The sequence below is a fragment of the Phodopus roborovskii genome, unplaced genomic scaffold (assembly GCF_943737965.1).
Source record: "Phodopus roborovskii unplaced genomic scaffold, PHOROB, whole genome shotgun sequence".
Classification (NCBI taxonomy): Eukaryota; Metazoa; Chordata; class Mammalia; order Rodentia; family Cricetidae; genus Phodopus; species Phodopus roborovskii.
In genome coordinates, this window is record NW_026126547.1 from 947,190 (window position 1) to 963,789 (window position 16,600).

Here is a 16,600-nt window from a genome sequence, read left to right on the forward strand (position 1 = left end):
CTATATAGCCAAGAAATAGGTCTTACTGGGGATACTGAGCTAATAAGTAAACTCTATGAGTAGCTGGAGGAGATATTGATGGATGGTGTTATACAGAAATAATAGAAAGAACCTATGTGTGCACACCTATATATTCACTAGCTCTGACTTAGAGACTGGTGTTGGTAAACATAGCTGTGAGTTCTAAATTCCCATCCTTTACTGGAGGAATCAAGGCTGGTAATAGGCAACACAATATGAGGTTGCAGTGCTGTGCTGCCTGAAAATAAGGTACCCTGAAAGGTACAGCACATTGAAATAATGTGAGCATCAGAATAACTGATGGTGTCATGACTCTATTGCATGAATCTGTAGAATAAGATAGGAATCATGAACATAAAATCATAAATTGGGGAGAAGGAAGAAGATGCCAATTAATAGATGTAAGAGTAACAAATCAGAGGTCATCATTTATTAGCCACTCAAGGAACCAGGGTGGGTCCAGATGTTGCTGAGGATGAGATGAAGGTTTGAGAAGGGATGAGATAAAGTTCTTTCCACCAAATATCACTGTGCCAAGAAGAATTGAAGGGAAATTGGCAGAATGTGACCAGACCAAGTGACCCCAGCTAACCTATCTGGTATGTAGGAGTAGCCAGAGGTATAATTACTAAGGAAACCCATTCCCTGGGGTGGCTGGGGCTGGAGTTGCTTTCTTGGATGGAAGGATTTGTAAGGTATAGAAGGATGTCTTGCATAGTACAGAAGAGATGGCATATCAGGTAAGTGGCTTTCTCTGTATTTAGGGACAGTCCTAGTAGGTGGTGACATGTGGTATGGTAGCAAGTCTGGCTAGACAGGAATCCCTTCTAGTAGGGCTTTGTACTCCTTCTAGAAGCCTTTTGTACTCCTGTTACTTTGTGAGTTGTAAATGACCTTGAAACATTACTCTTGAAAAAAATATGAGCTGCATGAGATGGCTCAGTGCATAAAGAAGCTTACTTGATCCCCAGAACCCATATAAATACAGAAAAAAAGAATCCAACTCCACAAGGTTATCTTCTGACCTTTGCACATGAACTGTGGCATGTGTACCCTGTTCTCCCTTTCATGCACTCAAACTCAAATAATAAAAACAAATTGCAGCTCATTTCATCCACTTACTGTGTGGACTTAATCATCAAGATGTGTTACATTTGGAGTCTGTTTTGCAGGTGATGTCTATCCTGCTGCATGGGGACGCTGCCTTTGCTGGCCAGGGCATCGTGTATGAGACCTTCCATCTCAGTGACTTGCCATCCTACACAACCCATGGCACCGTGCATGTGGTTGTCAACAATCAGGTAACCTCAGGTGTCTGTCTATTGCCACCTACATGTCCTCCTGGTCATTTAAAACCTTCACTGTATCATGGGTTTTTTGTTAAAAATATGGGTGACGTGGGGTTAGAGAGCTGGCTCAGCAGTTAAGAGCACAGCTGTTCTTCCAGGTGTCCTGGGTTCAATTCCCAGTACCTACATGCCAGGTTACAACTGTGTATAACTATAGTCCTGGGGATCTGATGTCCTCTTCTGATGTGTGTACACATAAAATAAATGAGTAAACTTCTTTGGAAAGCCACTCTTTACAATGGAATGATTTAAATTACATTATTTAAGGGAAGGGCATTATTGTTTTAGAGTATTTCTGTCTAGAATCAGTTAAAAGTAATTGGTTTTCTCTTTAAGAAGCTGGAGTCTTATATATACATCTTATCATCCACTCTTATTTACGTTATTTCCTGATGTCAAATGCAGTCTTTTAGAACAGCTTTAGAAGAGAGGTAGGAAAAAACGCCTTTAGTAAAAGTAGTCACAGATTATTTCATAAAGTGAACTTCTAATCTTAGGTTTTCTTGTTTCTAGTATTACTTGAATTAATAATATTCTACTAGTTCTCACAGTTTAGTTCTGCCCAGTGTTGACACATATATCATCTATTACTTATTATGTCCTTCCTTTAGGTAATCTCACCCAATATATGTAACTCTCCCTGACAAATACTCAACTACTGGTTAAGTATAAACACTATCTTAGGCTTCAAACAGAGCAAGGGATACTGTGATCTACTAACACAGAACTTTATTTTATTTCACTGAGGTGTAGGGGCTCAAAATGCCAAGAAGGAAAGGAAGGCCAAATTCTCTGCTTAATGACTAAGTGGAAATTTAAAGGTCAAGTAGACAAATGGTGGTGGGGTAGACAGGAAGTCTTTGTCTAAGGAAGTTTGTCTGTCACAGATGTTTAATATGAGCCATAGAGGCCATCAGCCAGTGCTCAGAAAGCTCCAGAATAGCTCAGCCTATAAAGCATTTGCCAGGGAACCCATGTTCAGTCCCCAGCTACCGTATAAAAAGCTGTATGTGAGGGCTGGAGAGATGACACAGCAGTTAAGAGCCCTGGCTGCTCTTCCAGAGGACCCAGGTTCAATTCTCACGACTTACATAGCAGCTTACAGTTTGTAACTCCAGTTCCAGGAAATCCAAAGCCTTTTTTGGCCTCTGCAGGCACACATATGATATGCATGCATACATGCATGCAGGCAAAACACTCATACACATAAAAATAAATTAATTTTCAGAAAGGTGCACATAATTGCATATATTTATATATAATCTTAGAGGTAGGTGTAAGAGTTATGGCTCAGATGGAAAAGTATTCTGGCATTTGGCAACCACAGAATACTAAGTATTACAGCTAGAATGGAAAGGTATTCTGGCACTCGGGTACCAAACAATACCACAGATCACAGTAACCATAGCAGAAGGGCTTCCCCAGAGAAATTGTTATAGTTTGGCTCAGTTCCTTGCAGTGAAGTGTGGAGTGTAACAGTTCTTGGCATGTTAAAGAAGGTCTCACCCAAACCTCGTTCAAGAGATTTATTGAGAGGGAAGAATCCAGGAGAGTGGTTTCCTCTGCCAGGGTGGTAGAAGATAACCACAAACTGAATGGGCACAGGGTTCATATAGGGAATCTTAGGGGCAGGGTTTTTCCAGGGAGATTTTCAGGATGGGAGTTGGTCAAATTTCAGTCCCTGAGCTCAGATTGGCTAGATCTCGTGCTCAGGGATTGGTTAGTTTTCTGCTCAGGTTCAGGGTTCAGAATTGGCTGTGGTTTCAGGGCCAAAGTGTGCTTCTTTGGCTCTGCTCAAGGTGTGTTTTTTTTTTTTTTTTTTTTTTTTTTTTTTTTTTGTTTGTTTTGTTTTGTTTTTTTCTGCTGGCCCTTTTCCCCTACAGTAGTAGGGTAGCAGCGAGCATCTAATTGGTGAACTCAAGGTCAGTGGGGAGACCCTATCTCAAACCTTAGTATGACACCTGAGGTTGTTATTACCCACCGCATACATGCATTTAAAAGAAAGCTGCAGTCCAGATGCATTATGAGGTTGTGGGGGAGACTGATGGGTGACAAAGTGATATCACAGTATAAGGCAGAGCTGCCATTTACTTAGTGCATATGATCAGCAACATGTGAACTTAGGTATCTGATATGCATTAATTCAATCCATGGGGTTGTTACTTGTACAATGAAGGTGGTATTACTAGTTCTTTCTCTTTCTTTCTTTCTTTCTTTCTTTCTTTCTTTCTTTCTTTCTTTCTTTCTTTCTTTCTTTCTCTTGAGGTCTCATATGTATACCTGGCATGCCGAGACCAGGCTGGCATAAAACTCACACAGATAGACCTGCCTCTGTCTCCCAGTATTGGGGTTAAAGGCATGCACCATCACATCCAGCTGTGGTATTACCATTTTCCAAAAAAGAATATTGAGGAAAAGGAAGTGAGTGGCTTGCTTGAAGTAAATGATAGTACTAGTATGTAATCTGCCAGCCTTCAGAGAATGATGTTAAGCCTTGAGAAAAAATACCAAAGACAAAGAAATACCTTTTAAAATAAATAAAAAGCCCCACTAATGAACTTTACTTCCTTTTTTATATTGTGGCAGAATGCCTAACAAGCTTATTATTGAAACCATTTCTAATGAACTGTTCACTTGTATTAGACACATCCCTAATGTGCATTCACCACCATTTGTCTCTGTCAACAGAAGTTCCACATTAAACAACCACTGCCTGGGGCTGGAGAAGGGCACAGTGGTTAAGAGTGCTTACTGCCCTTGCAAAGGACCTGAGTTGCGTTTCCAGCACCCACGTTGGACAGTTCATAATTGCCCAGCTTCAACCATTTCTTCTGGCTTCTGTAGGCACCCACAAACATGTATCAGACACTCACAGAGAGACAAATAGACAGACAGACAGACACACACACACACAAACACAAACACACACAGTAAAATAAATGTCAAACAAAAACAGTTGCTGCCTATTCTCTGTTCCCTCACCCCACTCCTGGTAACCACCATTTTACTCTGTTTCTAATTTGTGGTTAGGCTGGGTACCTTATTTAAGTGACACCCTATAGTATTTGTCTTCTTAAGATAATACTTCTTCATTAACCTTTGTATCTTCAAGGTCCATCTGTGTTGGGAAGTGTCAGAATCTTCCTTTTAAGTCTGAATAACATCCCAATAGGGACACACCAAATGTTGTTAGTTATCCGTTGATAAACACTTGAGTTGCCTCTACATTTAATAATTGTAAATGCTGCCGTGAACATGGGCATACAGATATTCTTCAAGACCCTCCTTTCTGTTGTTTTGGCTATATACCCATGAATAGAATTGTTGGCTTTGAGTTCCATTTAAACTTTTGTTTGTTTTGTGGAGTTTTGTTTATATGGTTGTTTTTTAGCTCTTAACTCTGTAGCCCAGGCTAACCCGCTCTTCACAAGGTAGCCCAGGCTGGCCTCATTTATGAAGATCCTTTATGTCTCCTGAGTCCCGAGCAATTTCAGAGTTTTGTGTTTTCTCTGCACATAATATCCATAGATTTCAGTGTACCTAGCTGTACCATACCTTTAATCCCAGTACTTGAAAGGCAGAAACAGGTAATCTCTGAGTTTGAAGCTAGCTAGGTCGATATAATGAGTCTCAGGCCACCCAAAGTTACATACTTTGAAGCAGTCAGGCCCTGTGCTTTCCACACTAGTATGAGAACCTTAATGACTTTAGCACTGGGAAGGCAGAGGCAGGTAGGTACTAGGAGCGGTCTAGCTAGCCAGCCTCACCAATTGGTGAGTTACAGGTTCAGTGAGATAAGAAGACAACTTACACTGATGTTTAACTTCCACACAGTGTACTCATATATCCCCACATGAGAACAAGCCACACACATATGTTACCTCCACACAAAAATGAGCATGAGAAGGGAGATGATTTAAAAGCAATTTGACTTCTCTAAAGTGCATAGCTTGGCTAACATCATCTTTTCAGTTACAGTACTGGGGATCAAACCCAGGGCTTTGTGCACACTAGGGAAGTGTGCTACTGCCAGCCTACTCTACCTGTAGCAGAGGAATAGACCAGTTGTGCATTGGTAAAGCAAGATCTTAAACTTCAATATGTACTTGTACGTATTTACATATGTATGCCTGCAGAAAAAGTAATCTACAAAGAAAAACATAAAAATGTTCTTGCCAGCCCAGCAGTGGTGGCATACACTGTTAATCCCAGCTCTTGGGAGGCAGAAGCAGGCAGATCTCTGACTTTGAGGCCAACCTGGGCTACAGAGTGAGTTCTAGGACAGTCATGGCTACACAGAGAAACCCTATATTGGCAAACCAATAAATAAAATGAAAGTTGGGCTAGAGAGATGGCTCAGCTGTTAAGACCACTGGCTGCTCTCCCAGAGGTCCTGAATTCAATTCCCAGCACCTACTTGATGGCTCACAACCATCTGTTATAAAATCTGATGCCCTCTTCTGGACTGCAGGCAGAACATTGTATACACAGTAAATAAGTAAATAAATCTTTTTTTCTTAAAGATTTATTTATTTATTTGTTATGTATACAGTGTTCTGTCTACATGTATCTCTGCAGGCCAGAAGAGGGTGCCAGATGCCATTATGAGGTGATTGTGAGCCACCATGTGGTTGCTGGGAATTGAACTCAGGACCCCTGGAAGAGCAGCCAGTGCCCTTAACCTCTGAGCCATCTCTCCAGCCCAAGTAAATAAATCTTTAAAGAAAAAAAAAGTTAATACTACAACCTATTTCCTCTTCCAAATTACCTATGTTAAACATGCATGGATTTTGTTATTAGGAGAAAACAAGCAAAACTAAGTAAAAAAGCCACTTAGGGCACACATTTTTAGTAGCCCTGCAGAAAGTATAGGCTGTGTCCAACACTGCCTACCTCCCTCTGTACTCTGTACTCCAGTTTCAGATATCCTAATGCCTGATCATGTGTTCCATTATTACAGATTGGCTTCACCACAGACCCTCGGATGGCCCGCTCCTCCCCCTACCCTACTGATGTGGCCCGAGTGGTGAACGCTCCCATTTTCCATGTTAACTCAGATGACCCTGAAGCTGTCATGTATGTATGCAAGGTGGCAGCTGAGTGGAGAAGCACCTTCCACAAGGATGTTGTTGTTGATCTGGTAAGTAATGCCAAGGTAAGCACATCCAAGCAGAGTGTTTGGCCTGTCCCCTTACTTTTGCTAAGTCTCTTTAGGCTTTGTAAATTCATACTTAAGGTAGGATCCTTCTGGTTCCAGAGTATTCAGATATAGACTCTCCTCTTAATACTCTTCAGTGGGAGCATACAGGTCCATCTAGTACTGTCTTAGATTGCTTTACAAATAATCTGTGCCAGGCAGTGATGGCACATGCCTTTAATCCCAGCACTCGGGAGGCAGAGGCAAGCAGATCTCTGAGTTTGAAGCCAGCCTGGACTAGAGTGAGTTCCTAGACAGCCAGGGCTACACAGAGAAACCCTGTCTTAAAAAAATGAGAGAGAGAATTTATATTCCCAAGTCACTCTTATTATGTCTCATTTAATAGAGCAAGTTCTCCATGTAAAAGAAAGATCAAAATCTTAACTGTAGAAGAAGTAAATTGAGGCAAAGCAGTAATAGCCATGTTGGCATCACATAGATGAAATGATAGATAAACACACACACACGCACATACACACGCACACACACACACACACGCACACACAGTGCTGTTCTTTTCTACACATGAGCCACAATCTCTTAATAGTCTTCTCTTGCTACTCTGACTAGGTATGTTATCGACGAAATGGCCACAATGAGATGGATGAACCTATGTTTACACAACCACTCATGTACAAGCAGATCCGAAAGCAGAAGCCTGTGCTGCAGAAGTATGCAGAGCTGCTGGTATCTCAGGGTGTCGTCAACCAGCCTGAGTATGAGGTATGTCCTGGTGGGCCTTTAGTGCTAAGGCAAACTGAGAAGATCATCCCAGGCCAGTCTTCGTCATAGGACTCCAGTGGAAGCATGTAAAGTCTTGACAACTATAGCATTTCAGCATTTCAACTTCTTTGTGGATCTGGGGCACCAAGATGCTTTTTAAAGAAGGCAGATCTATTAAAGGTAGAGAAAAGTGTTCTGGAGATGAGGTAGTGGCTATTCAGTGGTTTCTCTCTGTTGACACAGGCTGTTTGGGTTGGGAGATGTATGGACAAGAAAGCGTCCGTTAGCTTGCTAAAGATCCTATTATGTGCACAGAGCATTCTGTCACCTGTGGGGCAGCAGTTCTGGACACAGGGGAAGGTGCTAGGCCCCAGACTGAACACTGCTGAAGGCACAGCTCTAAAGCCTGTCTTCTACAAACACACAAAACTAACCAGTTCTTACAAAAAATGGTCAGTCCGGGGACTCATACTAAACAGAATCTCTAGCCAAGTGATGCAGGGAATGAGGAGCAGAAATTACAGGCTTCTCTCAGATGTTAAAGAGGCTATGTTGGAGACTGGCAATTCTGAGTAAATACAGTGGGTGGGTAGTGAGATATGCAAAAGTGCAGAAGGACTGGAAGGCCAGGGTGCAATAGGCATGTACAACACGGTGTGCTGTACTCAGCCCGCTGTGTGTATTCACCCACTCTTCCAGGAGGAAATCTCCAAGTATGATAAGATATGTGAGGAAGCATTTACCAGATCCAAAGATGAGAAGATCTTGCACATCAAGCACTGGCTGGATTCCCCCTGGCCTGGTAAGCAAGGGATCATCACTCCAGATAGACTCCTTGTAAATTGGATATAACCATGAAGCCTCTTCCCAGACAAAGCTCCTGCTCTCTTCTTCTGTACCTACAATACAGTGAATGTTCCATTTCAGCAAGGCCTCTGTGGTCCCTGAGGAGGCCATCCAGGCTTTACTGTCTCTTACCCTTCATTTACCCAAAGCCATGTGGTACTATGGTAAAGTTTCTAGAAAGTCAGAGCTGTTACTCTGGTCTGCACTGTGGATGTCCCTTCCAAAGTAGAGAGCAGCCACAGCCTATCTTTGTCCTTTTAGGCTTTTTCACCCTGGATGGACAGCCCAGGAGCATGTCTTGTCCCTCCACTGGCCTGGAAGAGGATGACTTAGCCCACATTGGAAATGTCGCCAGCTCTGTACCTGTGGACAACTTTACCATCCATGGAGGTAACCACCCCCCTGCACTTGCCCGAAGAAACACTGGTCTAGATCAATACCTCTTGAAGGCGTGTCCCCAGCCATGCACTACAGAAATTCCCCTGTCCAGAGCCCACTGGATGTATTGGTAGACTTAGCTCCCACAACAAATTCTTTCACTTGAAAAGAAGCAGAGAAGCAACTAGGAGGTCAGTCACCACTTTCCTATCCTAACACTGGGTGACAAAAACTCTGCTTGTGTCATTGGAGCACAGAAAGAAAGGTGTCCACATGAGCTGGACCTGCAATACTGTGAGTGCTCTCTCTTGCTCTTTTTTTAGGGGTTGGAGGAAGCCTATCCTGGAATTCACTCTGTAAACCAGGCTGGCCTATAACTCACAGAGATCTGTTTGCCTCTGACTCCCGAGTGCTGTACTTAATGGTGTGCAGCACCACTGCCCAACATCTTGCTCTTTCTCTGCAGGGCTGAGCCGGATCTTGAAGACTCGGAAAGAGCTAGTAACAAACCGGACTGTGGACTGGGCTCTGGCAGAATACATGGCATTTGGATCACTCCTGAAAGAAGGCATCCACGTCCGGCTGAGTGGCCAGGATGTAGAGCGGGGCACCTTCAGGTAACAAAAATATTTACCCTTCAGTTTGAAATGGAAGGGAAGGGCTTTGGTATTTATACTCCAGGGTGGGGAAATCATTTCTAGAAGTCACTACGTCCTCATGTCGAGAGTGCCTTACCCTTTCCTGTTTTGTTTTGGATGCTCCATTTATATGCTGGGAGGGCTCTACTGTGCAGCATCTGGCAGAAAGCTAGGTTGTCACAGTGGGTCTATTAGAGCTTCAAGGTCCAAATGGTTGATTCAGGTATCTGTACTCTTGCTTATTAATCTTGTCATTCTGCCTCAGCCATCGCCACCATGTTCTCCATGATCAGAATGTAGACAAAAGAACCTGCATCCCCATGAACCACCTTTGGCCCAATCAGGCCCCCTACACCGTATGCAACAGCTCTCTGTCTGAGTATGGTGTCCTGGGTAAGGCCAACTCCAACCCCACCTCAACCTTCTGCATTCCTTGTCTGGTGTCCTGAACTCTTCCTTTTCTGTCCATTATAGGCTTTGAGCTGGGCTTTGCCATGGCTAGCCCTAATGCTCTGGTTCTCTGGGAGGCCCAATTTGGTGATTTCAACAACATGGCCCAGTGCATCATTGACCAGTTCATCTGTCCAGGACAGGCAAAATGGGTGCGGCAGAATGGCATTGTGCTCCTGCTGCCTCATGGCATGGAAGGCATGGTGAGATCTTTCCCTTGCCCACCAAACTCAAGACCTGGGAAGGACCTGTCCAGGACCCCATCCCAAAGACCAGAGGGTTCTATCGGTGCTTCCCATACATTTGATGGGAAGACTAGCACTTTGGAAGGCAAGAGTGACCCATCTGTGTGCAGCCTCGATGGCCATCGCTAGATAGGCAGCAGATGGTGCCAGTGCTACTCAGTCTTTCCAGCACTCAGTTCCCTTGTCCCTGCTGCCCTGTGCTTTGCTAGCGGGAGGGGGAAAGAATCCATTGAGCTCTGACATCAGGAAAAAGAAATGGCAAGTGTAGTAGATGTCAGCATGTGAGAACTTGCAAACTGTGTGTCTGATTCCAGGGTCCAGAGCATTCCTCTGCCCGCCCAGAGAGGTTTCTGCAGATGTGCAATGATGACCCAGATGTCCTGCCTGTGAGTAGAGCAAATCATGTCACTCAGCTGCCTGGGGCATCTAGGAAAGACTTCCACTTGGCTATCCTGAGGGGTCAGATCTCAGCTGATTCTCCCTCTGGCTTAGGAATCAGAGTGGGTAGACCAGTATGGCCCCATACCTTCTGATGTCCCTGAAGTAGACTATTTCATGTTTCCTGCTATTGCTGGAAGCCTAGAACCTCAGCCTGACCTCTTAGGTGATATTGCCACTGCTGTCCTTCAAATAGGGATTTAAGGCAATTTTAAAGAACTCAGAACTACTAGGAGCCAGTTACTAAGGAAGAGGAGACTTAATTGTAGCCAGCACCTGTGTCTCCTATATTCCATGCATCCACTGCCAAGCAGTACCCTTCAGAAGCTGTCAAGGGTTAAATGGGATTCAGACTCAGGAAACTTGTGTAGCCTGCTCCTTTGTCTTTTTTAAGTCTTCAGTGAGACATCCTGGGGCCCCTCTGCCCTAAGTTACCTCTTCTCCCAGGCAGAATGCTCATAGCTGCTGCCGGCCTCTGGCCATTTGCTCCCATGCTGCAGGACCTGCAGGAAGACAACTTTGACATCAATCAGCTGTACGACTGCAACTGGATTGTTGTTAACTGTTCTACCCCTGGCAACTTCTTCCATGTACTTCGACGACAGATCCTGCTGCCCTTCCGGAAGCCGGTCAGTGCCGGGTTGTCCAGAATGACCAGGGTGCTGGCCATCCTGTGTTAATACAAAGGACTCCCCTAGTGTCTTTTTCTCTAGGTTGAGTGGGTCACATTTAAAGGGGAATAAGGGTAAGATGTCTTAGGAAGTCAGGTCCTATTGTTATGAATACCAAGGAACTGCACATTCTCACTCCCAGACTGAGAATCTTCACATGTTCTTGAGTACCACATGTAAGAGTCCAACATGCCAGGTGGTGGTGGCACACACCTTTAATCCTGGCACTCGGGAGGCAGAGGCAGATGGGTCTATATAACAAGTTCCAGGACAGGCTCCAAAGCTGCAGAGAAACCTTGTCTTGAAAAACCAATGACAGACAGACAGACAGACAGACAGACAGACAGAAGACAAGTACAGTCATGGTATATTGAGAAGTAAGACAGGTTATCACGTAGGTGTGCTGAGCATTGGAAAGAAATGTGAGCCCCAGTAACAGGGACCAAGGAACTTCAGGGACCCCAGAAAGCAGCTTTTGAACTGGGTGTTGAGGTGTGAGTAGGACTTGTGTGGAAAAGGCAAGTGGGCAAAATGATCAGAATAAGGGGTCTGGGGTAAGGATACAGGAGGGCCCTGCTGCCTTGGGATACTGCAAAGGGTGGATGCAAAGCTAAGGCTTCCAGCTTTGTATCCCAAGAAGCCTGCAGACCCACAAGGCAGAACAGCCCCAGTGCTAGGCCTTAAGCTTTCGACAGGCTAAAAGTGCCTTATCTCTGAGACCAACTGGGTCAGCTCACCAAGCTCCAGGCCAGCAAGGTGGTCCTGGAGAGTAAATACCTACCCAGAGGAGGTGAACAACAGAAAAATTGGAATCTTTTTCTTCTTGTATTTTGTGAGTCTCCTGTTGAGATCTGGAAGACAGGCTGTCTGGCTGTGTACCAAAGATAAAGGTTTAGATGGCCCTTACCTTGTATCTTCATTCTAAAATCTTTAAAATAGTCTATTATAAGTATATTTTGTCTTTCAGTTAATCGTCTTCACTCCGAAATCCCTGCTGCGCCATCCTGAGGCAAGAACTAGCTTTGATGAGATGCTTCCAGGTAGGTGTGGAGGGTGTAGGTGTTTTCCAGGACAGTGTTAGTAAGCTCTTGGGCCTCTTTGTTGTTCTGTAGGGCTTGTGGGACTTGTGTTTATCTCCTGAGGCTTTTTAGGCATGAGATAAAGACCTCTGACTGTGAGTGGCCCAGGAACTGCATTAAAATAGCAGACCCACGCCTTTAATCCCTGCACTCTGTAGGCAGAGACAGGAGTATCTCTAAGTTCAGAGCCAGCCTGCTCCACAGAGCGATTTCCAAGCCAGCCAGACCCTGTCTAAAAAAAAGAGGGAGGGAGTCTAGGTTCACAAATAGGTGCATGTGAAAACTCACCACAGCTCAGGAGTACAAGTGTCAGATTAAATTCTTCATAGTGAGGAATAATGCAGGGGAGGAAGCATGCCAGCTACACTGCTAAGATAGGAATCTGTGGCTTGAGATCCCTGCCTGGAAAGTGACAAGCAGCATGTGGCCACCCAAATGTTTCTGTGGCTCATGAGGCCAGGAACACTGCTTCCTCTCAACCTCCAAGCCCCTGTAGTCTTCTGTACAGCATTTTCTATTTTTTGTGTGTGGAAGCATTTACTTAATGTGGGATCTACTGTTAACCATTTTTAAGTGTTCAGTGTCACAGAGGAACATTGTTACTGTTGTACAGCCATCGCACCATCTACTTCTAGAGCTTACATCAGGTAAAGCTGAAACCCTTCACCCACTAAGTACTCCTTACACTTTGCTGTTCTTGCTCTGGCAGCCACTTTTTCCCAAGTAGAATCAAACAGTGCAGCCAAGCAGCCCTTCTCCAAAATGCTTAGAACCTGAGTGGTTTTAGCTTTGGTGTTTTTCCTGGTTTTGAAATATTTGTATAGACCCGAGTCTAAATGTAGACTGCATTTATTTTATGAATATCTTACACCCATCTAAAAAAAAGTCACTCTAGGAGGCTGGAGAGATGGCTGCTCTTCCAGAGATCCTGAGTTCAATCCCCAGCAACCACATGGTGGCTAACAACCATTTGTAATGAGATCTGGTGTCCTCTTCTGGTCTACAGGCATACATGTAGACAGAAGACTGTATAGATAATAAATAAATCTTCTAAAAGAAAATCACTCTCTATTTCCAGTGTACCTGAGCTTTAGTTGTAACCTATCATGTAACAGGTGAATAGTCTACTTGTGGTTTCATGTTGGTGTTCAGAAAGTTTTCAGGTTTTTGAATTCAAAGAATAGGAGTGCTCAGTATGTTATCTTTTTATAACTAACTTACTTCAGTTAGTATACTGTCCTTAGGGTTCACCCATGGTAGAGTATGCCATTATTTCCCCTCTTGTTAAGGTGGAGGAGTGTTCCATTCTACATACTTGGTTTTAGCCAAAAGACTAAAAAGTGCCCTATCTTTTGTAGCCACTGCATTTGGTTTATCCATTCACTGCTTGGTGGGTACTTGGGGCGCTTCCATGTTTAAGCTCTTGTAAGTAACAGTGTTTTGAACATGGAGATTAAAGGCATGTGCCACCTCTGCCCTGCCAGTGTCATGCTGTTTACTATAGCTATTATAGCTTGTTTGGAAAGCACAAAGTTTATTTTGAAAGTTTTCTCCTGAACTTTGTTTTGTCTTAAATTTTTATTTGGTTATTCATTGTCCCTTGAGTTACAATACGAATTTTAGAAAGAAATCCTCTCCTCTACAAAAACCATAATTGGGATTTTATTTTATTTCATATATTTGTGTGTACGTGATGTGTAGACGTGAGAGGACAACTTTCAGAATTTGGGTTTTCCACTTTTATGTGGGTTCCAGGGACTGAACTCATATCAGGTTTGCGTGGCAAGGGTTTTGCCCATTGAAACACCCTCACTTTCCACGTTTCCATTTTATGCCATTGTTTCTCCTTTCTCACCCAGCTGTTGTGCTTAGGGCTTCAGTAGCATGTTGAATACAAGTGGCAAGAGTGGGCCTGCTAGCTTTGCTCTTGACCTCAGAGGAGCAGTTTCCAGTCTTTCACCATTGAATATGGCCTCTGCCTCCCAAGTGCTGGGATTAAAGGCGTGTGGCACCAACACCCAGCTTGCATATGATTTTTGCCATGGATTTTTCCATCTGTACAACTCTGTCATTTACCAGTTGAATGTTTAATCATAAAAACAGTGTCTCAAGTCTCCTCTGTTTTGTGAATACCAGTTCTAGCAGCAGTTGTTTGGATATACCCTCTTGAGTGTTGTAACTCTTTTCATTTGTAAATTTGTAAGGTATATGTATAAGTAGCCATCAGATGGGGTTTTTTTGGTTTGGGTTTTTTGAGACAGAGTCTGTTATGTAGCGCTGACTGAGCTGGAACTCACTATGTAGAACAGGCTGGCATTAACTCAGAGAGGTCCACTTGCCTCTGTCTCCTGCATACTAGGGTTAAAGATGTATGTCCCTACTTCTACTTATACAGCATTCTTAGTCTGAGGAAATGCACAGGCATCAGAAGCTTATGAGGTAGAAGTCTCTCTAACCCTCAAACCATAGATCCCAGCCACTGTGCGATAGCCCTCAGCTCATGCACCGCAGCTGTAGAGTAGGCCTGGAGAAAGAACCAGTCCCGCTATGGAAATTTTCTTGCAGGAACCCACTTCCAGCGTGTGATCCCAGAAGATGGCCCTGCAGCTCAGGACCCAAACAATGTCAAAAGACTACTCTTCTGCACTGGCAAGGTGTACTATGACCTCACTCGAGAGCGCAAAGCCAGGGGCATGGCAGAGCAGGTGGCTATTACAAGGATTGAGCAGGTGAGAGCATGTGATATAGCAGCTAGTTGTCAGTGTCCTACCTATGGGGTATGTGGGTCATAGTGCTTTGGCAAAACATCATTTGCTGAGGTTTCTAACCTTTCCTGCCTACAATAGCTGCAAGACTTTCCCTTCTGAAATCTCAGCCTCCCTTTGCTTAACCAACCCTACCACCTTCTGAATGTCCCTTTCTTGATCTCAACCCTGCTCTCTTCCAGCTATCACCATTCCCCTTCGACCTCCTGCTGAAGGAGGCACAGAAGTATCCCAATGCTGAGCTGGCCTGGTGCCAGGAAGAGCACAAGAACCAAGGCTACTATGACTATGTCAAGCCAAGACTTCGGACCACCATCGACCGTGCCAAGCCTGTCTGGTAAGGCCCAAGTCCCTGACGGGGAGGCCTGCAGAACCTTCCCTCGGGTTCAGGTTGGTGGGTTCAGGTTGGTGGCAGTTAACCTGGAGGCAGGCTTGGGAGGCAGGCAGGGCCCGCCTCTGACTGTCGTCATTGCTCCCTCTCTGTGCCTCTCAGGTACGCTGGCCGAGACCCTGCCGCTGCCCCAGCCACTGGCAACAAGAAAACTCACCTGACAGAGCTGCAGCGCTTCCTGGACACAGCCTTTGACTTGGACGCCTTCAAGAAATTCTCTTAGATGCCCTTGGAGTTGATGGCCCTGTGTCCATGATGCTCTTTGCTTCTCAACTAAAGAATAGTGTCTCAGCACTGCCCACACTTCTGCCCCTTGCCGTGCCACATGCCTCCTCCCGTTCTCATAGGAATTAGGTTGTCTGCTCCAGTGCTCAGCTGCGCCCCAGGCCAATACTGGCCAGCCTGTGCTGACTTCTCTCAGGCTGCACACCTTCCATGGAGGCAATAAGGAGCAAGATGAAGAAAGGTCCCCTCAAGATGTCCTAGGGAAGGCAGCTCTGGCCCTACCCATCCTCACTGTGTAATTCTCTGGTCTTGGAATAGAAAACCTGTGTGGCTTCCCAAGGTACTGGTAGTCAGTCCTTGTCACCCATCAAGCCAGATTCAAGACTAGGCCCAAACTGAGAAGACATGGAGGAACTGTAGCTGGCAGGGCTTCTGGGTGTCACTCAGCTGTTGGGTGATTGCAGTTAAAAAGGCTTTAGCAGCAAACATAGGTCCAGTCCTGCTACCCTTCTTGGGTTTGGGGCTGTATGTGGGGAAGCTGCCCTAGCTACCATGCTTGGAGTGATGGGCTGTGAGTAGAGTCCAGAAGTTCCCTTGGGTCCCAAATCTCAGGCACTGGCTGCCTCTTGGTCCTGCTGACTCTTCCCCCCTCTTCCCTAATCCCCCAGCCACTTACTTTTCTTTCTGTTGTTCCCTTGAGCACATTGAAGCAGTTGATAAGTCCTTATCTTCACTGTGCCAAGGCAGGTCAAAAACAGGAGATCAGTGGATAAGGGCAAGGTGACCCAAGAAGCCAGCTGTCCTTCCTCCCTCTTTTGACCTTCAAAGGGACAGATCTGATTTATTTATTTTGGTTAAAAAAAAAAAAAAAGAAAGAAAGAAAGAAAAAGAAAAATGATAAAAAGGACAACCAACTTTGCATTGCATCAGCTTGACCCATAAACTAAGTTATCATGGCCAGCCTGTCTGCTGTCATTCTGTGTGTTCCAGCTCCCCGTAGCCAGGCCCTTCCAACCTGCTTGGGGGGCTGCCACTTGTCTACTGGATGTGTGCCCACAGCTTTCTACACCCCTTCATGGGCAAGAGCAGTCGTTGTAAGTGGATGCATGACGCACACTGGGTCAGCTGCTCTGTCGGGGTGGTGCCCTGCCCTCTGGCCTGGGCATTTATATCTGAGTTAGCAT

At 44.8% G+C, this 16,600-nt stretch overlaps 1 protein-coding gene across 1 annotated transcript in view; it reads left to right on the top strand.

The window, feature by feature from the left end:
- The window catches only part of Ogdh (oxoglutarate dehydrogenase), a 69,480-nt gene extending 53,104 nt beyond the window's left edge, over nucleotides 1–16,376 (top strand). The window contains exons 11-24 of the mRNA XM_051200549.1: nucleotides 1,194–1,322; nucleotides 6,331–6,510; nucleotides 7,138–7,290; nucleotides 7,990–8,092; nucleotides 8,398–8,526; nucleotides 8,981–9,131; nucleotides 9,418–9,545; nucleotides 9,627–9,805; nucleotides 10,162–10,233; nucleotides 10,786–10,914; nucleotides 11,924–11,996; nucleotides 14,601–14,764; nucleotides 14,983–15,137; nucleotides 15,294–16,376. Coding sequence (XP_051056506.1) covers nucleotides 1,194–1,322; nucleotides 6,331–6,510; nucleotides 7,138–7,290; nucleotides 7,990–8,092; nucleotides 8,398–8,526; nucleotides 8,981–9,131; nucleotides 9,418–9,545; nucleotides 9,627–9,805; nucleotides 10,162–10,233; nucleotides 10,786–10,914; nucleotides 11,924–11,996; nucleotides 14,601–14,764; nucleotides 14,983–15,137; nucleotides 15,294–15,414 — 1,866 coding nt within the window. The 3' untranslated portion in view covers nucleotides 15,415–16,376. The remainder of the gene's footprint in view (nucleotides 1–1,193; nucleotides 1,323–6,330; nucleotides 6,511–7,137; nucleotides 7,291–7,989; nucleotides 8,093–8,397; nucleotides 8,527–8,980; nucleotides 9,132–9,417; nucleotides 9,546–9,626; nucleotides 9,806–10,161; nucleotides 10,234–10,785; nucleotides 10,915–11,923; nucleotides 11,997–14,600; nucleotides 14,765–14,982; nucleotides 15,138–15,293) is intronic.
- The last annotated feature ends 224 nt before the right edge of the window (nucleotides 16,377–16,600 follow it).